Genomic DNA, 20157 nt, shown 5'->3' with positions numbered 1-20157 from the left:
AATGCAAATTAGCCTAAGAAGCCATGGGTTTGAACTCTTCGGGGTGTTAAGCAGTGCTGAGTTTTAAAGTGTTTGTTTGTTTGCTCGTTCGTCAGTTTTAGGCACAGTTTTTGTCTTTTGATGAAAATATCCTTTAAGTTATACACCTCATTTTGTCATGTTGTATTCATTAGGTATAGGCAGCTCTACTCTGACCAAAATGAGATTCTATTTTAGCACACACAGTAATAACATTTGACCGTTAGATTGGCTGTAAAATAGCTGAAAGGATAGGAGAGTTGTTTCCCTTTTGTAGTTGCCGAGTAGGGCACGCGTACGCCCCGCAGGCAATATCAGATACCCAGGGCTCACGTGACTTTGTGTTCCATTCCATTACCCATAGCTGAGCGAAGGATGGCTAGGAGGGATGTAGTGTTCCTGCTGGATGGTTCAGATGGCACAAGGAGCTCTTTCCCTGCAATGCGTGACTTTGTTGAGAGGATGGTGGAGAGACTGAATGTGTCTGAGAACAGAGACCGTGTGTCTGTGGTCCAGTACAGCAGAGATCCAGAGGCCCATTTCTATCTTAACACATACTCAAGAAAGGAGGACGTGCTTGACACGCTCAGGGGTCTGAGGCACAAAGGAGGGAGACCCCTCAACACAGGGGCAGCTCTGCAGTACGTGAGGGACAATGTCTTCACTGCCTCCGCTGGAAGCAGACTTGTAGAAGGTGTGCCTCAGTTACTGATTCTGCTGAGTGGTGGAAGGTCATTTGATAATGTTGACACACCAGCCTCATCCCTGAAGGAGCTGGGAGTGCTTATCTTTGGGATAGGGTCAAGGAGCTCAGACAGCGGGGAACTCCAGAAGATCTCCCATGAGCCTAGTTATGCACTCTCAGTGAGTGACTTCGCTGACCTTCCCAGTGTCCAACAGCAGCTTTTCACCAACATTAACACGGTCTTTGTAGAGGCCACGCCTATCACTACCACAACGATAGGTAAGAAAAAGCCAAACCGGCTTCCTGTAATTCCTCCCATTTTAATATGGTTATAGAGACATGTGCCGTATTGTTCCTCTAGTTCTAATGAGTTGCAGAAGGAAATGTATTTCTTCCTGAAGAGTAAAACTTAATGGAAAGTGACACGATATCGAAAACACAAAAAGCATGATTGAGCACCAAGTGTGTAATACAGTGTGTTTTTTTTTTTTTTTCTCTCTCTCCTTACAATGTCCCCCACCTGATCCATGAATGTCTGTTTCTTAGCTGAGGGCCGTAGACAGAGGAGAGATGTTGTCTTCCTGCTGGATGGATCAGATGGCACTAGGAATGGGTTCCCAGCAATGAAAGAATTTGTGCAAAGAATGGTGGAGAAATTGGAAGTAGCTGAGAACAGAGATCGCGTTTCTGTGGTCCAGTACAGCAGAGACCCAGAGGCCCATTTCTATCTGAACACGTACACGACAAAGGAAGAAGTTCTTGACAGTGTCAGAGGTCTGCGGCACAAAGGAGGCAGACCCCTCTACACGGGGGCAGCGCTCCAGTACGTCAGAGACAATGTTTTTACTGCCTCCTCCGGCAGCAGACGGCTGGAGGGTGTGCCGCAGATACTGGTTTTGCTTAGCGGGGAAAGGTCATTTGACAGTGTTGAGGCAGCAGCCTCTTCTCTGAAAAAGCTTGGCGTCTTGACCTTTGGAATAGGATCGAGGGGCTCTGATAGCAGAGAATTGCAGAGAATTTCATACGACCCCAATTATGCTCTGTCCGTGTCCGACTTCAGCGAGCTTCCAAATGTCCAAGAGCAGCTGCTGGCCTCTGTCCAGGCTGTTTCAATTCCCATCACTCCAACTACACCGACTGTAACCGGTATGTGCATGGCAGAACTTTACGATACGCCGTGTCTTGTCTTTCTACTTGATGTCCCAACTTTTTTTCACGCACAGCTTAGACGGTTAATGAGGTGATGAACTGATGTGTCATTATGAAGGTTATCGACATTTACGCGGTGTTAATGATGCTGTTTTCCCCTCCCCCTAGCTGATTATGTCGCACCCAGAAAGGACGTAGTGTTTCTGCTGGACGGTTCAGATGGCACTAGGAATTCATTCCCAGCAATGCGTGATTTTGTGCAAAGAGTAGTGGAGCAATTCAACATAGAGCCAACCAGAGACCGTGTTTCTGTGGTGCAGTACAGTAGAGACGCCGAGGTCCATTTCTATCTGAACAGCTACACGACAAAGGAAGACGTTCTCGACCGTGTCAGAGGTCTGAGACACAAAGGAGGTAGACCCCTCTACACGGGGGCAGCTCTCCAGTACGTCAGAGACAATGTCTTTACTGCCTCCTCCGGCAGCAGACGGTTGGAGGGTGTGCCGCAGGTACTGATCCTGCTTAACGGGGGAAGGTCATTGGACAGTGTTGATGCAGCAGCCTCCTCTCTGAAAGAGCTTGGCGTCTTGACCTTTGGAATAGGATCGAGGGGCTCTGATAGCAGAGAACTGCAGAGAATCTCATACGACCCCAATTATGCTCTTTCCGTGTCCGACTTCAGTGAGCTTCCAAATGTCCAAGAGCAGCTGCTGGCCTCTGTCCAGGCTGTTGCGATGCCCATCACTCCAACTACCCCGACTCTCACCGGTATGTGCATGGCAGAACTTTACGAGAGCTAGCTCACAGCCTGTGCTTTGTTGATCTTCCTAAGTAGTTGCGAGCAGTGGGACCATTACCCACAGCTTAGGTAGTCGATGAGGTGGTTAAACTAATGTGACATTCTAAAGATGTTTTCAAATGACCTGGTGTTAATGACGCTGTTTTCTTTCCCTAGCTGATGATGCCGTACCCAGAAAGGACGTAGTGTTTCTGCTGGACGGTTCAGATGGCACTAGAAATACATTCCCAGCGATGCGTGAATTTGTGCAAAGAGTAGTGGAGCAATTCAACATAGAGGCAAACAGAGACCGTGTTTCTGTGGTGCAGTACAGTAGAGACGCGGAGGTCAATTTCTATCTGAATACCTACTCAACAAAAGGGGAGATCCTGAACACTGTCAGAGGTCTGAGGCATAGAGGAGGGAGACCCCTCAACACAGGGGCAGCTCTCCAGTACGTGAGGGACAGTGTCTTCACTGCCTCTGCGGGGAGTAGAAAGCAAGAGGGTGTCCCTCAGATTCTTATCCTCCTCAGTGGAGGACGGTCAAGCGATAACATAGATGCACCTGCCTCTGCCCTGAAAGAGAGGGGAATCTTGATTTTTGGCATTGGCACCAGAAATTCGAGCAGAGAGGTGCAGAGAATTGCCAACGATCCTACCTATGCACAGTCCATCAATGAATTCTCTGATCTTCCCAGTGTCCAGCAGCAGTTTATCAGCTCCCTCAACAATGTGCTTGTACAAGTCAAGCCAACGACACCTACTGTGGCGGGTAAGACAGATTCCCACACGTCTCTTGAAAACGGCACACTGAGCCCTCCTTGCAAAGCGTGCCGCAGACACTAAACGGTTTATGTTAGCAATGCAAATTAGCCTAAGAAGCCATGGGTTTGAACTCTTCGGGGTGTTAAGCAGTGCTGAGTTTTAAAGTGTTTGTTTGTTTGCTCGTTCGTCAGTTTTAGGCACAGTTTTTGTCTTTTGATGAAAATATCCTTTAAGTTATACACCTCATTTTGTCATGTTGTATTCATTAGGTATAGGCAGCTCTACTCTGACCAAAATGAGATTCTATTTTAGCACACACAGTAATAACATTTGACCGTTAGATTGGCTGTAAAATAGCTGAAAGGATAGGAGAGTTGTTTCCCTTTTGTAGTTGCCGAGTAGGGCACGCGTACGCCCCGCAGGCAATATCAGATACCCAGGGCTCACGTGACTTTGTGTTCCATTCCATTACCCATAGCTGAGCGAAGGATGGCTAGGAGGGATGTAGTGTTCCTGCTGGATGGTTCAGATGGCACAAGGAGCTCTTTCCCTGCAATGCGTGACTTTGTTGAGAGGATGGTGGAGAGACTGAATGTGTCTGAGAACAGAGACCGTGTGTCTGTGGTCCAGTACAGCAGAGATCCAGAGGCCCATTTCTATCTTAACACATACTCAAGAAAGGAGGACGTGCTTGACACGCTCAGGGGTCTGAGGCACAAAGGAGGGAGACCCCTCAACACAGGGGCAGCTCTGCAGTACGTGAGGGACAATGTCTTCACTGCCTCCGCTGGAAGCAGACTTGTAGAAGGTGTGCCTCAGTTACTGATTCTGCTGAGTGGTGGAAGGTCATTTGATAATGTTGACACACCAGCCTCATCCCTGAAGGAGCTGGGAGTGCTTATCTTTGGGATAGGGTCAAGGAGCTCAGACAGCGGGGAACTCCAGAAGATCTCCCATGAGCCTAGTTATGCACTCTCAGTGAGTGACTTCGCTGACCTTCCCAGTGTCCAACAGCAGCTTTTCACCAACATTAACACGGTCTTTGTAGAGGCCACGCCTATCACTACCACAACGATAGGTAAGAAAAAGCCAAACCGGCTTCCTGTAATTCCTCCCATTTTAATATGGTTATAGAGACATGTGCCGTATTGTTCCTCTAGTTCTAATGAGTTGCAGAAGGAAATGTATTTCTTCCTGAAGAGTAAAACTTAATGGAAAGTGACACGATATCGAAAACACAAAAAGCATGATTGAGCACCAAGTGTGTAATACAGTGTGTTTTTTTTTTTTTTTCTCTCTCTCCTTACAATGTCCCCCACCTGATCCATGAATGTCTGTTTCTTAGCTGAGGGCCGTAGACAGAGGAGAGATGTTGTCTTCCTGCTGGATGGATCAGATGGCACTAGGAATGGGTTCCCAGCAATGAAAGAATTTGTGCAAAGAATGGTGGAGAAATTGGAAGTAGCTGAGAACAGAGATCGCGTTTCTGTGGTCCAGTACAGCAGAGACCCAGAGGCCCATTTCTATCTGAACACGTACACGACAAAGGAAGAAGTTCTTGACAGTGTCAGAGGTCTGCGGCACAAAGGAGGCAGACCCCTCTACACGGGGGCAGCGCTCCAGTACGTCAGAGACAATGTTTTTACTGCCTCCTCCGGCAGCAGACGGCTGGAGGGTGTGCCGCAGATACTGGTTTTGCTTAGCGGGGAAAGGTCATTTGACAGTGTTGAGGCAGCAGCCTCTTCTCTGAAAAAGCTTGGCGTCTTGACCTTTGGAATAGGATCGAGGGGCTCTGATAGCAGAGAATTGCAGAGAATTTCATACGACCCCAATTATGCTCTGTCCGTGTCCGACTTCAGCGAGCTTCCAAATGTCCAAGAGCAGCTGCTGGCCTCTGTCCAGGCTGTTTCAATTCCCATCACTCCAACTACACCGACTGTAACCGGTATGTGCATGGCAGAACTTTACGATACGCCGTGTCTTGTCTTTCTACTTGATGTCCCAACTTTTTTTCACGCACAGCTTAGACGGTTAATGAGGTGATGAACTGATGTGTCATTATGAAGGTTATCGACATTTACGCGGTGTTAATGATGCTGTTTTCCCCTCCCCCTAGCTGATTATGTCGCACCCAGAAAGGACGTAGTGTTTCTGCTGGACGGTTCAGATGGCACTAGGAATTCATTCCCAGCAATGCGTGATTTTGTGCAAAGAGTAGTGGAGCAATTCAACATAGAGCCAACCAGAGACCGTGTTTCTGTGGTGCAGTACAGTAGAGACGCCGAGGTCCATTTCTATCTGAACAGCTACACGACAAAGGAAGACGTTCTCGACCGTGTCAGAGGTCTGAGACACAAAGGAGGTAGACCCCTCTACACGGGGGCAGCTCTCCAGTACGTCAGAGACAATGTCTTTACTGCCTCCTCCGGCAGCAGACGGTTGGAGGGTGTGCCGCAGGTACTGATCCTGCTTAACGGGGGAAGGTCATTGGACAGTGTTGATGCAGCAGCCTCCTCTCTGAAAGAGCTTGGCGTCTTGACCTTTGGAATAGGATCGAGGGGCTCTGATAGCAGAGAACTGCAGAGAATCTCATACGACCCCAATTATGCTCTTTCCGTGTCCGACTTCAGTGAGCTTCCAAATGTCCAAGAGCAGCTGCTGGCCTCTGTCCAGGCTGTTGCGATGCCCATCACTCCAACTACCCCGACTCTCACCGGTATGTGCATGGCAGAACTTTACGAGAGCTAGCTCACAGCCTGTGCTTTGTTGATCTTCCTAAGTAGTTGCGAGCAGTGGGACCATTACCCACAGCTTAGGTAGTCGATGAGGTGGTTAAACTAATGTGACATTCTAAAGATGTTTTCAAATGACCTGGTGTTAATGACGCTGTTTTCTTTCCCTAGCTGATGATGCCGTACCCAGAAAGGACGTAGTGTTTCTGCTGGACGGTTCAGATGGCACTAGAAATACATTCCCAGCGATGCGTGAATTTGTGCAAAGAGTAGTGGAGCAATTCAACATAGAGGCAAACAGAGACCGTGTTTCTGTGGTGCAGTACAGTAGAGACGCGGAGGTCAATTTCTATCTGAATACCTACTCAACAAAAGGGGAGATCCTGAACACTGTCAGAGGTCTGAGGCATAGAGGAGGGAGACCCCTCAACACAGGGGCAGCTCTCCAGTACGTGAGGGACAGTGTCTTCACTGCCTCTGCGGGGAGTAGAAAGCAAGAGGGTGTCCCTCAGATTCTTATCCTCCTCAGTGGAGGACGGTCAAGCGATAACATAGATGCACCTGCCTCTGCCCTGAAAGAGAGGGGAATCTTGATTTTTGGCATTGGCACCAGAAATTCGAGCAGAGAGGTGCAGAGAATTGCCAACGATCCTACCTATGCACAGTCCATCAATGAATTCTCTGATCTTCCCAGTGTCCAGCAGCAGTTTATCAGCTCCCTCAACAATGTGCTTGTACAAGTCAAGCCAACGACACCTACTGTGGCGGGTAAGACAGATTCCCACACGTCTCTTGAAAACGGCACACTGAGCCCTCCTTGCAAAGCGTGCCGCAGACACTAAACGGTTTATGTTAGCAATGCAAATTAGCCTAAGAAGCCATGGGTTTGAACTCTTCGGGGTGTTAAGCAGTGCTGAGTTTTAAAGTGTTTGTTTGTTTGCTCGTTCGTCAGTTTTAGGCACAGTTTTTGTCTTTTGATGAAAATATCCTTTAAGTTATACACCTCATTTTGTCATGTTGTATTCATTAGGTATAGGCAGCTCTACTCTGACCAAAATGAGATTCTATTTTAGCACACACAGTAATAACATTTGACCGTTAGATTGGCTGTAAAATAGCTGAAAGGATAGGAGAGTTGTTTCCCTTTTGTAGTTGCCGAGTAGGGCACGCGTACGCCCCGCAGGCAATATCAGATACCCAGGGCTCACGTGACTTTGTGTTCCATTCCATTACCCATAGCTGAGCGAAGGATGGCTAGGAGGGATGTAGTGTTCCTGCTGGATGGTTCAGATGGCACAAGGAGCTCTTTCCCTGCAATGCGTGACTTTGTTGAGAGGATGGTGGAGAGACTGAATGTGTCTGAGAACAGAGACCGTGTGTCTGTGGTCCAGTACAGCAGAGATCCAGAGGCCCATTTCTATCTTAACACATACTCAAGAAAGGAGGACGTGCTTGACACGCTCAGGGGTCTGAGGCACAAAGGAGGGAGACCCCTCAACACAGGGGCAGCTCTGCAGTACGTGAGGGACAATGTCTTCACTGCCTCCGCTGGAAGCAGACTTGTAGAAGGTGTGCCTCAGTTACTGATTCTGCTGAGTGGTGGAAGGTCATTTGATAATGTTGACACACCAGCCTCATCCCTGAAGGAGCTGGGAGTGCTTATCTTTGGGATAGGGTCAAGGAGCTCAGACAGCGGGGAACTCCAGAAGATCTCCCATGAGCCTAGTTATGCACTCTCAGTGAGTGACTTCGCTGACCTTCCCAGTGTCCAACAGCAGCTTTTCACCAACATTAACACGGTCTTTGTAGAGGCCACGCCTATCACTACCACAACGATAGGTAAGAAAAAGCCAAACCGGCTTCCTGTAATTCCTCCCATTTTAATATGGTTATAGAGACATGTGCCGTATTGTTCCTCTAGTTCTAATGAGTTGCAGAAGGAAATGTATTTCTTCCTGAAGAGTAAAACTTAATGGAAAGTGACACGATATCGAAAACACAAAAAGCATGATTGAGCACCAAGTGTGTAATACAGTGTGTTTTTTTTTTTTTTCTCTCTCTCCTTACAATGTCCCCCACCTGATCCATGAATGTCTGTTTCTTAGCTGAGGGCCGTAGACAGAGGAGAGATGTTGTCTTCCTGCTGGATGGATCAGATGGCACTAGGAATGGGTTCCCAGCAATGAAAGAATTTGTGCAAAGAATGGTGGAGAAATTGGAAGTAGCTGAGAACAGAGATCGCGTTTCTGTGGTCCAGTACAGCAGAGACCCAGAGGCCCATTTCTATCTGAACACGTACACGACAAAGGAAGAAGTTCTTGACAGTGTCAGAGGTCTGCGGCACAAAGGAGGCAGACCCCTCTACACGGGGGCAGCGCTCCAGTACGTCAGAGACAATGTTTTTACTGCCTCCTCCGGCAGCAGACGGCTGGAGGGTGTGCCGCAGATACTGGTTTTGCTTAGCGGGGAAAGGTCATTTGACAGTGTTGAGGCAGCAGCCTCTTCTCTGAAAAAGCTTGGCGTCTTGACCTTTGGAATAGGATCGAGGGGCTCTGATAGCAGAGAATTGCAGAGAATTTCATACGACCCCAATTATGCTCTGTCCGTGTCCGACTTCAGCGAGCTTCCAAATGTCCAAGAGCAGCTGCTGGCCTCTGTCCAGGCTGTTTCAATTCCCATCACTCCAACTACACCGACTGTAACCGGTATGTGCATGGCAGAACTTTACGATACGCCGTGTCTTGTCTTTCTACTTGATGTCCCAACTTTTTTTCACGCACAGCTTAGACGGTTAATGAGGTGATGAACTGATGTGTCATTATGAAGGTTATCGACATTTACGCGGTGTTAATGATGCTGTTTTCCCCTCCCCCTAGCTGATTATGTCGCACCCAGAAAGGACGTAGTGTTTCTGCTGGACGGTTCAGATGGCACTAGGAATTCATTCCCAGCAATGCGTGATTTTGTGCAAAGAGTAGTGGAGCAATTCAACATAGAGCCAACCAGAGACCGTGTTTCTGTGGTGCAGTACAGTAGAGACGCCGAGGTCCATTTCTATCTGAACAGCTACACGACAAAGGAAGACGTTCTCGACCGTGTCAGAGGTCTGAGACACAAAGGAGGTAGACCCCTCTACACGGGGGCAGCTCTCCAGTACGTCAGAGACAATGTCTTTACTGCCTCCTCCGGCAGCAGACGGTTGGAGGGTGTGCCGCAGGTACTGATCCTGCTTAACGGGGGAAGGTCATTGGACAGTGTTGATGCAGCAGCCTCCTCTCTGAAAGAGCTTGGCGTCTTGACCTTTGGAATAGGATCGAGGGGCTCTGATAGCAGAGAACTGCAGAGAATCTCATACGACCCCAATTATGCTCTTTCCGTGTCCGACTTCAGTGAGCTTCCAAATGTCCAAGAGCAGCTGCTGGCCTCTGTCCAGGCTGTTGCGATGCCCATCACTCCAACTACCCCGACTCTCACCGGTATGTGCATGGCAGAACTTTACGAGAGCTAGCTCACAGCCTGTGCTTTGTTGATCTTCCTAAGTAGTTGCGAGCAGTGGGACCATTACCCACAGCTTAGGTAGTCGATGAGGTGGTTAAACTAATGTGACATTCTAAAGATGTTTTCAAATGACCTGGTGTTAATGACGCTGTTTTCTTTCCCTAGCTGATGATGCCGTACCCAGAAAGGACGTAGTGTTTCTGCTGGACGGTTCAGATGGCACTAGAAATACATTCCCAGCGATGCGTGAATTTGTGCAAAGAGTAGTGGAGCAATTCAACATAGAGGCAAACAGAGACCGTGTTTCTGTGGTGCAGTACAGTAGAGACGCGGAGGTCAATTTCTATCTGAATACCTACTCAACAAAAGGGGAGATCCTGAACACTGTCAGAGGTCTGAGGCATAGAGGAGGGAGACCCCTCAACACAGGGGCAGCTCTCCAGTACGTGAGGGACAGTGTCTTCACTGCCTCTGCGGGGAGTAGAAAGCAAGAGGGTGTCCCTCAGATTCTTATCCTCCTCAGTGGAGGACGGTCAAGCGATAACATAGATGCACCTGCCTCTGCCCTGAAAGAGAGGGGAATCTTGATTTTTGGCATTGGCACCAGAAATTCGAGCAGAGAGGTGCAGAGAATTGCCAACGATCCTACCTATGCACAGTCCATCAATGAATTCTCTGATCTTCCCAGTGTCCAGCAGCAGTTTATCAGCTCCCTCAACAATGTGCTTGTACAAGTCAAGCCAACGACACCTACTGTGGCGGGTAAGACAGATTCCCACACGTCTCTTGAAAACGGCACACTGAGCCCTCCTTGCAAAGCGTGCCGCAGACACTAAACGGTTTATGTTAGCAATGCAAATTAGCCTAAGAAGCCATGGGTTTGAACTCTTCGGGGTGTTAAGCAGTGCTGAGTTTTAAAGTGTTTGTTTGTTTGCTCGTTCGTCAGTTTTAGGCACAGTTTTTGTCTTTTGATGAAAATATCCTTTAAGTTATACACCTCATTTTGTCATGTTGTATTCATTAGGTATAGGCAGCTCTACTCTGACCAAAATGAGATTCTATTTTAGCACACAGTAATAACATTTGACCGTTAGATTGGCTGTAAAATAGCTGAAAGGATAGGAGAGTTGTTTCCCTTTTGTAGTTGCCGAGTAGGGCACGCGTACGCCCCGCAGGCAATATCAGATACCCAGGGCTCACGTGACTTTGTGTTCCATTCCATTACCCATAGCTGAGCGAAGGATGGCTAGGAGGGATGTAGTGTTCCTGCTGGATGGTTCAGATGGCACAAGGAGCTCTTTCCCTGCAATGCGTGACTTTGTTGAGAGGATGGTGGAGAGACTGAATGTGTCTGAGAACAGAGACCGTGTGTCTGTGGTCCAGTACAGCAGAGATCCAGAGGCCCATTTCTATCTTAACACATACTCAAGAAAGGAGGACGTGCTTGACACGCTCAGGGGTCTGAGGCACAAAGGAGGGAGACCCCTCAACACAGGGGCAGCTCTGCAGTACGTGAGGGACAATGTCTTCACTGCCTCCGCTGGAAGCAGACTTGTAGAAGGTGTGCCTCAGTTACTGATTCTGCTGAGTGGTGGAAGGTCATTTGATAATGTTGACACACCAGCCTCATCCCTGAAGGAGCTGGGAGTGCTTATCTTTGGGATAGGGTCAAGGAGCTCAGACAGCGGGGAACTCCAGAAGATCTCCCATGAGCCTAGTTATGCACTCTCAGTGAGTGACTTCGCTGACCTTCCCAGTGTCCAACAGCAGCTTTTCACCAACATTAACACGGTCTTTGTAGAGGCCACGCCTATCACTACCACAACGATAGGTAAGAAAAAGCCAAACCGGCTTCCTGTAATTCCTCCCATTTTAATATGGTTATAGAGACATGTGCCGTATTGTTCCTCTAGTTCTAATGAGTTGCAGAAGGAAATGTATTTCTTCCTGAAGAGTAAAACTTAATGGAAGTGACACGATATCGAAAACACAAAAAGCATGATTGAGCACCAAGTGTGTAATACAGTGTGTTTTTTTTTTTTTCTCTCTCTCTCCTTACAATGTCCCCCACCTGATCCATGAATGTCTGTTTCTTAGCTGAGGGCCGTAGACAGAGGAGAGATGTTGTCTTCCTGCTGGATGGATCAGATGGCACTAGGAATGGGTTCCCAGCAATGAAAGAATTTGTGCAAAGAATGGTGGAGAAATTGGAAGTAGCTGAGAACAGAGATCGCGTTTCTGTGGTCCAGTACAGCAGAGACCCAGAGGCCCATTTCTATCTGAACACGTACACGACAAAGGAAGAAGTTCTTGACAGTGTCAGAGGTCTGCGGCACAAAGGAGGCAGACCCCTCTACACGGGGGCAGCGCTCCAGTACGTCAGAGACAATGTCTTTACTGCCTCCTCCGGTAGCAGACGGCTGGAGGGTGTGCCGCAGATACTGGTTCTGCTTAGCGGGGGAAGGTCATTGGACAGTGTTGAGGCAGCAGCCTCTTCTCTCAAAGAGCTTGGCGTCTTGACCTTTGGAATAGGATCGAGGGGCTCTGATAGCAGAGAATTGCAGAGAATTTCATACGACCCCAATTATGCTCTGTCCGTGTCCGACTTCAGCGAGCTCCCAAAAGTCCAAGAGCAGCTGCTGGCCTCTGTCCAGGCTGTTTCAATTCCCATCACTCCAACTACACCGACTGTAACCGGTATGTGCATGGCAGAACTTTACGATACGCCGTGTCTTGTCTTTCTACTTGATGTCCCAACTTTTTTTCACGCACAGCTTAGACGGTTAATGAGGTGATGAACTGATGTGTCATTATGAAGGTTATCGACATTTACGCGGTGTTAATGATGCTGTTTTCCCCTCCCCCTAGCTGATTACGTCGCACCCAGAAAGGACGTAGTGTTTCTGCTGGACGGTTCAGATGGCACTAGGAATTCATTCCCAGCTATGCGTGATTTTGTGCAAAGAGTAGTGGAGCAATTCGACATAGAGCCAAACAGAGACCGTGTTTCTGTGGTGCAGTACAGTAGAGACGCCGAGGTCCATTTCTATCTGAACAGCTACACGACAAAGGAAGACGTTCTCGACCGTGTCAGAGGTCTGAGACACAAAGGAGGTAGACCCCTCTACACGGGGGCAGCTCTCCAGTACGTCAGAGACAATGTCTTTACTGCCTCCTCCGGCAGCAGACGGTTGGAGGGTGTGCCGCAGGTACTGATCCTGCTTAACGGGGGAAGGTCATTGGACAGTGTTGATGCAGCAGCCTCCTCTCTGAAAGAGCTTGGCGTCTTGACCTTTGGAATAGGATCGAGGGGCTCTGATAGCAGAGAACTGCAGAGAATCTCATACGACCCCAATTATGCTCTTTCCGTGTCCGACTTCAGTGAGCTTCCAAATGTCCAAGAGCAGCTGCTGGCCTCTGTCCAGGCTGTTGCGATGCCCATCACTCCAACTACCCCGACTCTCACCGGTATGTGCATCATGGCAGAACTTTACGAGAGCTAGCTCACAGCCTGTGCTTTGTTGATCTTCCTAAGTAGTTGCGAGCAGTGGGACCATTACCCACAGCTTAGGTAGTCGATGAGGTGGTTAAACTAATGTGACATTCTAAAGATGTTTTCAAATGACCTGGTGTTAATGACGCTGTTTTCTTTCCCTAGCTGATGATGCCGTACCCAGAAAGGACGTAGTGTTTCTGCTGGACGGTTCAGATGGCACTAGAAATACATTCCCAGCGATGCGTGAATTTGTGCAAAGAGTAGTGGAGCAATTCAACATAGAGGCAAACAGAGACCGTGTTTCTGTGGTGCAGTACAGTAGAGACGCGGAGGTCAATTTCTATCTGAATACCTACTCAACAAAAGGGGAGATCCTGAACACTGTCAGAGGTCTGAGGCATAGAGGAGGGAGACCCCTCAACACAGGGGCAGCTCTCCAGTACGTGAGGGACAGTGTCTTCACTGCCTCTGCGGGGAGTAGAAAGCAAGAGGGTGTCCCTCAGATTCTTATCCTCCTCAGTGGAGGACAGGTCAAGCGATAACATAGATGCACCTGCCTCTGCCCTGAAAGAGAGGGGAATCTTGATTTTTGGCATTGGCACCAGAAATTCGAGCAGAGAGGTGCAGAGAATTGCCAACGATCCTACCTATGCACAGTCCATCAATGAATTCTCTGATCTTCCCAGTGTCCAGCAGCAGTTTATCAGCTCCCTCAACAATGTGCTTGTACAAGTCAAGCCAACGACACCTACTGTGGCGGGTAAGACAGATTCCCACACGTCTCTTGAAAACGGCACACTGAGCCCTCCTTGCAAAGTGTGCCGCAGACACTAAACGGTTTATGTTAGCAATGCAAATTAGCCTAAGAAGCCATGGGTTTGAACTCTTCGGGGTGTTAAGCAGTGCTGAGTTTTAAAGTGTTTGTTTGTTTGCTCGTTCGTCAGTTTTAGGCACAGTTTTTGTCTTTTGATGAAAATATCCTTTAAGTTATACACCTCATTTTGTCATGTTGTATTCATTAGGTATAGGCAGCTCTACTCTGACCAAAATGAGATTCTATTTTAGCACACAGTAATAACATTTGACCGTTAGATTGGCTGTAAAATAGCTGAAAGGATAGGAGAGTTGTTTCCCTTTTGTAGTTGCCGAGTAGGGCACGCGTACGCCCCGCAGGCAATATCAGATACCCAGGGCTCACGTGACTTTGTGTTCCATTCCATTACCCATAGCTGAGCGAAGGATGGCTAGGAGGGATGTAGTGTTCCTGCTGGATGGTTCAGATGGCACAAGGAGCTCTTTCCCTGCAATGCGTGACTTTGTTGAGAGGATGGTGGAGAGACTGAATGTGTCTGAGAACAGAGACCGTGTGTCTGTGGTCCAGTACAGCAGAGATCCAGAGGCCCATTTCTATCTTAACACATACTCAAGAAAGGAGGACGTGCTTGACACGCTCAGGGGTCTGAGGCACAAAGGAGGGAGACCCCTCAACACAGGGGCAGCTCTGCAGTACGTGAGGGACAATGTCTTCACTGCCTCCGCTGGAAGCAGACTTGTAGAAGGTGTGCCTCAGTTACTGATTCTGCTGAGTGGTGGAAGGTCATTTGATAATGTTGACACACCAGCCTCATCCCTGAAGGAGCTGGGAGTGCTTATCTTTGGGATAGGGTCAAGGAGCTCAGACAGCGGGGAACTCCAGAAGATCTCCCATGAGCCTAGTTATGCACTCTCAGTGAGTGACTTCGCTGACCTTCCCAGTGTCCAACAGCAGCTTTTCACCAACATTAACACGGTCTTTGTAGAGGCCACGCCTATCACTACCACAACGATAGGTAAGAAAAAGCCAAACCGGCTTCCTGTAATTCCTCCCATTTTAATATGGTTATAGAGACATGTGCCGTATTGTTCCTCTAGTTCTAATGAGTTGCAGAAGGAAATGTATTTCTTCCTGAAGAGTAAAACTTAATGGGAAGTGACACGATATCGAAAACACAAAAAGCACGATTGAGCACCAAGTGTGTAATACAGTGTGTTTTTTTTTTTTTCTCTCTCTCTCCTTACAATGTCCCCCACCTGATCCATGAATGTCTGTTTCTTAGCTGAGGGCCGTAGACAGAGGAGAGATGTTGTCTTCCTGCTGGATGGATCAGATGGCACTAGGAATGGGTTCCCAGCAATGAAAGAATTTGTGCAAAGAATGGTGGAGAAATTGGAAGTAGCTGAGAACAGAGATCGCGTTTCTGTGGTCCAGTACAGCAGAGACCCAGAGGCCCATTTCTATCTGAACACGTACACGACAAAGGAAGAAGTTCTTGACAGTGTCAGAGGTCTGCGGCACAAAGGAGGCAGACCCCTCTACACGGGGGCAGCGCTCCAGTACGTCAGAGACAATGTCTTTACTGCCTCCTCCGGTAGCAGACGGCTGGAGGGTGTGCCGCAGATACTGGTTCTGCTTAGCGGGGGAAGGTCATTGGACAGTGTTGAGGCAGCAGCCTCTTCTCTCAAAGAGCTTGGCGTCTTGACCTTTGGAATAGGATCGAGGGGCTCTGATAGCAGAGAATTGCAGAGAATTTCATACGACCCCAATTATGCTCTGTCCGTGTCCGACTTCAGCGAGCTCCCAAAAGTCCAAGAGCAGCTGCTGGCCTCTGTCCAGGCTGTTTCAATTCCCATCACTCCAACTACACCGACTGTAACCGGTATGTGCATGGCAGAACATTACGATACGCCGTGTCTTGTCTTTCTACTTGATGTCCCAACTTTTTTTCACGCACAGCTTAGACGGTTAATGAGGTGATGAACTGATGTGTCATTATGAAGGTTATCGACATTTACGCGGTGTTAATGATGCTGTTTTCCCCTCCCCCTAGCTGATTACGTCGCACCCAGAAAGGACGTAGTGTTTCTGCTGGACGGTTCAGATGGCACTAGGAATTCATTCCCAGCTATGCGTGATTTTGTGCAAAGAGTAGTGGAGCAATTCGACATAGAGCCAAACAGAGACCGTGTTTCTGTGGTGCAGTACAGTAGAGACGCCGAGGTCCATTTCTATCTGAACAGCTACACGACAAAGGAAGACGTTCTCGACCGTGTCAGAGGTCTGAGACACAAAGGAGGTAGACCCCTCTACACGGGGGCAGCTCTCCAGTACGTCAGAGACAATGTCTTTACTGCCTCCTCCGGCAGCAGACGGTTGGAGGGTGTGCCGCAGGTACTGATCCTGCTTAACGGGGGAAGGTCATTGGACAGTGTTGATGCAGCAGCCTCCTCTCTGAAAGAGCTTGGCGTCTTGACCTTTGGAATAGGATCGAGGGGCTCTGATAGCAGAGAACTGCAGAGAATCTCATACGACCCCAATTATGCTCTTTCCGTGTCCGACTTCAGTGAGCTTCCAAATGTCCAAGAGCAGCTGCTGGCCTCTGTCCAGGCTGTTGCGATGCCCATCACTCCAACTACCCCGACTCTCACCGGTATGTGCATCATGGCAGAACTTTACGAGAGCTAGCTCACAGCCTGTGCTTTGTTGATCTTCCTAAGTAGTTGCGAGCAGTGGGACCATTACCCACAGCTTAGGTAGTCGATGAGGTGGTTAAACTAATGTGACATTCTAAAGATGTTTTCAAATGACCTGGTGTTAATGACGCTGTTTTCTTTCCCTAGCTGATGATGCCGTACCCAGAAAGGACGTAGTGTTTCTGCTGGACGGTTCAGATGGCACTAGAAATACATTCCCAGCGATGCGTGAATTTGTGCAAAGAGTAGTGGAGCAATTCAACATAGAGGCAAACAGAGACCGTGTTTCTGTGGTGCAGTACAGTAGAGACGCGGAGGTCAATTTCTATCTGAATACCTACTCAACAAAAGGGGAGATCCTGAACACTGTCAGAGGTCTGAGGCATAGAGGAGGGAGACCCCTCAACACAGGGGCAGCTCTCCAGTATGTGAGGGACAGTGTCTTCACTGCCTCTGCGGGGAGTAGAAAGCAAGAGGGTGTCCCTCAGATTCTTATCCTCCTCAGTGGAGGACAGTCAAGCGATAACATAGATGCACCTGCCTCTGCCCTGAAAGAGAGGGGAATCTTGATTTTTGGCATTGGCACCAGAAATTCGAGCAGAGAGGTGCAGAGAATTGCCAACGATCCTACCTATGCACAGTCCATCAATGAATTCTCTGATCTTCCCAGTGTCCAGCAGCAGTTTATCAGCTCCCTCAACAATGTGCTTGTACAAGTCAAGCCAACGACACCTACTGTGGCGGGTAAGACAGATTCCCACACGTCTCTTGAAAACGGCACACTGAGCCCTCCTTGCAAAGTGTGCCGCAGACACTAAACGGTTTATGTTAGCAATGCAAATTAGCCTAAGAAGCCATGGGTTTGAACTCTTCGGGGTGTTAAGCAGTGCTGAGTTTTAAAGTGTTTGTTTGTTTGCTCGTTCGTCAGTTTTAGGCACAGTTTTTGTCTTTTGATGAAAATATCCTTTAAGTTATACACCTCATTTTGTCATGTTGTATTCATTAGGTATAGGCAGCTCTACTCTGACCAAAATGAGATTCTATTTTAGCACACAGTAATAACATTTGACCGTTAGATTGGCTGTAAAATAGCTGAAAGGATAGGAGAGTTGTTTCCCTTTTGTAGTTGCCGAGTAGGGCACGCGTACGCCCCGCAGGCAATATCAGATACCCAGGGCTCACGTGACTTTGTGTTCCATTCCATTACCCATAGCTGAGCGAAGGATGGCTAGGAGGGATGTAGTGTTCCTGCTGGATGGTTCAGATGGCACAAGGAGCTCTTTCCCTGCAATGCGTGACTTTGTTGAGAGGATGGTGGAGAGACTGAATGTGTCTGAGAACAGAGACCGTGTGTCTGTGGTCCAGTACAGCAGAGATCCAGAGGCCCATTTCTATCTTAACACATACTCAAGAAAGGAGGACGTGCTTGACACGCTCAGGGGTCTGAGGCACAAAGGAGGGAGACCCCTCAACACAGGGGCAGCTCTGCAGTACGTGAGGGACAATGTCTTCACTGCCTCCGCTGGAAGCAGACTTGTAGAAGGTGTGCCTCAGTTACTGATTCTGCTGAGTGGTGGAAGGTCATTTGATAATGTTGACACACCAGCCTCATCCCTGAAGGAGCTGGGAGTGCTTATCTTTGGGATAGGGTCAAGGAGCTCAGACAGCGGGGAACTCCAGAAGATCTCCCATGAGCCTAGTTATGCACTCTCAGTGAGTGACTTCGCTGACCTTCCCAGTGTCCAACAGCAGCTTTTCACCAACATTAACACGGTCTTTGTAGAGGCCACGCCTATCACTACCACAACGATAGGTAAGAAAAAGCCAAACCGGCTTCCTGTAATTCCTCCCATTTTAATATGGTTATAGAGACATGTGCCGTATTGTTCCTCTAGTTCTAATGAGTTGCAGAAGGAAATGTATTTCTTCCTGAAGAGTAAAACTTAATGGGAAGTGACACGATATCGAAAACACAAAAAGCACGATTGAGCACCAAGTGTGTAATACAGTGTGTTTTTTTTTTTTTCTCTCTCTCTCCTTACAATGTCCCCCACCTGATCCATGAATGTCTGTTTCTTAGCTGAGGGCCGTAGACAGAGGAGAGATGTTGTCTTCCTGCTGGATGGATCAGATGGCACTAGGAATGGGTTCCCAGCAATGAAAGAATTTGTGCAAAGAATGGTGGAGAAATTGGAAGTAGCTGAGAACAGAGATCGCGTTTCTGTGGTCCAGTACAGCAGAGACCCAGAGGCCCATTTCTATCTGAACACGTACACGACAAAGGAAGAAGTTCTTGACAGTGTCAGAGGTCTGCGGCACAAAGGAGGCAGACCCCTCTACACGGGGGCAGCGCTCCAGTACGTCAGAGACAATGTCTTTACTGCCTCCTCCGGTAGCAGACGGCTGGAGGGTGTGCCGCAGATACTGGTTCTGCTTAGCGGGGGAAGGTCATTGGACAGTGTTGAGGCAGCAGCCTCTTCTCTCAAAGAGCTTGGCGTCTTGACCTTTGGAATAGGATCGAGGGGCTCTGATAGCAGAGAATTGCAGAGAATTTCATACGACCCCAATTATGCTCTGTCCGTGTCCGACTTCAGCGAGCTCCCAAAAGTCCAAGAGCAGCTGCTGGCCTCTGTCCAGGCTGTTTCAATTCCCATCACTCCAACTACACCGACTGTAACCGGTATGTGCATGGCAGAACATTACGATACGCCGTGTCTTGTCTTTCTACTTGATGTCCCAACTTTTTTTCACGCACAGCTTAGACGGTTAATGAGGTGATGAACTGATGTGTCATTATGAAGGTTATCGACATTTACGCGGTGTTAATGATGCTGTTTTCCCCTCCCCCTAGCTGATTACGTCGCACCCAGAAAGGACGTAGTGTTTCTGCTGGACGGTTCAGATGGCACTAGGAATTCATTCCCAGCTATGCGTGATTTTGTGCAAAGAGTAGTGGAGCAATTCGACATAGAGCCAAACAGAGACCGTGTTTCTGTGGTGCAGTACAGTAGAGACGCCGAGGTCCATTTCTATCTGAACAGCTACACGACAAAGGAAGACGTTCTCGACCGTGTCAGAGGTCTGAGACACAAAGGAGGTAGACCCCTCTACACGGGGGCAGCTCTCCAGTACGTCAGAGACAATGTCTTTACTGCCTCCTCCGGCAGCAGACGGTTGGAGGGTGTGCCGCAGGTACTGATCCTGCTTAACGGGGGAAGGTCATTGGACAGTGTTGATGCAGCAGCCTCCTCTCTGAAAGAGCTTGGCGTCTTGACCTTTGGAATAGGATCGAGGGGCTCTGATAGCAGAGAACTGCAGAGAATCTCATACGACCCCAATTATGCTCTTTCCGTGTCCGACTTCAGTGAGCTTCCAAATGTCCAAGAGCAGCTGCTGGCCTCTGTCCAGGCTGTTGCGATGCCCATCACTCCAACTACCCCGACTCTCACCGGTATGTGCATCATGGCAGAACTTTACGAGAGCTAGCTCACAGCCTGTGCTTTGTTGATCTTCCTAAGTAGTTG

General features: G+C 48.5%; 1 protein-coding gene across 1 annotated transcript in view; it reads left to right on the top strand.

Moving 5' to 3' along the window:
• The window catches only part of col6a3 (collagen, type VI, alpha 3), a 74036-nt gene that overhangs the window by 762 nt on the left and 53117 nt on the right, over positions 1-20157 (top strand). Inside the window, exons 2-18 of the mRNA XM_051905466.1 lie at positions 383-982; positions 1250-1849; positions 2021-2620; positions 2808-3404; positions 3876-4475; positions 4743-5342; positions 5514-6113; positions 6301-6897; positions 7369-7968; positions 8235-8834; positions 9006-9605; positions 9793-10389; positions 10859-11458; positions 11725-12324; positions 12496-13095; positions 16781-17377; positions 17847-18446. Coding sequence (XP_051761426.1) covers positions 383-982; positions 1250-1849; positions 2021-2620; positions 2808-3404; positions 3876-4475; positions 4743-5342; positions 5514-6113; positions 6301-6897; positions 7369-7968; positions 8235-8834; positions 9006-9605; positions 9793-10389; positions 10859-11458; positions 11725-12324; positions 12496-13095; positions 16781-17377; positions 17847-18446 — 10188 coding nt within the window. The remainder of the gene's footprint in view (positions 1-382; positions 983-1249; positions 1850-2020; positions 2621-2807; positions 3405-3875; positions 4476-4742; positions 5343-5513; positions 6114-6300; positions 6898-7368; positions 7969-8234; positions 8835-9005; positions 9606-9792; positions 10390-10858; positions 11459-11724; positions 12325-12495; positions 13096-16780; positions 17378-17846; positions 18447-20157) is intronic.

The sequence above is a fragment of the Ctenopharyngodon idella genome, chromosome 9 (genome assembly GCF_019924925.1).
Source record: "Ctenopharyngodon idella isolate HZGC_01 chromosome 9, HZGC01, whole genome shotgun sequence".
Lineage (NCBI taxonomy): Eukaryota > Metazoa > Chordata > Actinopteri > Cypriniformes > Xenocyprididae > Ctenopharyngodon > Ctenopharyngodon idella.
The sequence above is the reverse complement of the archived record's forward strand: the minus strand, read 5'-3'. Positions and strand labels throughout refer to the sequence as shown.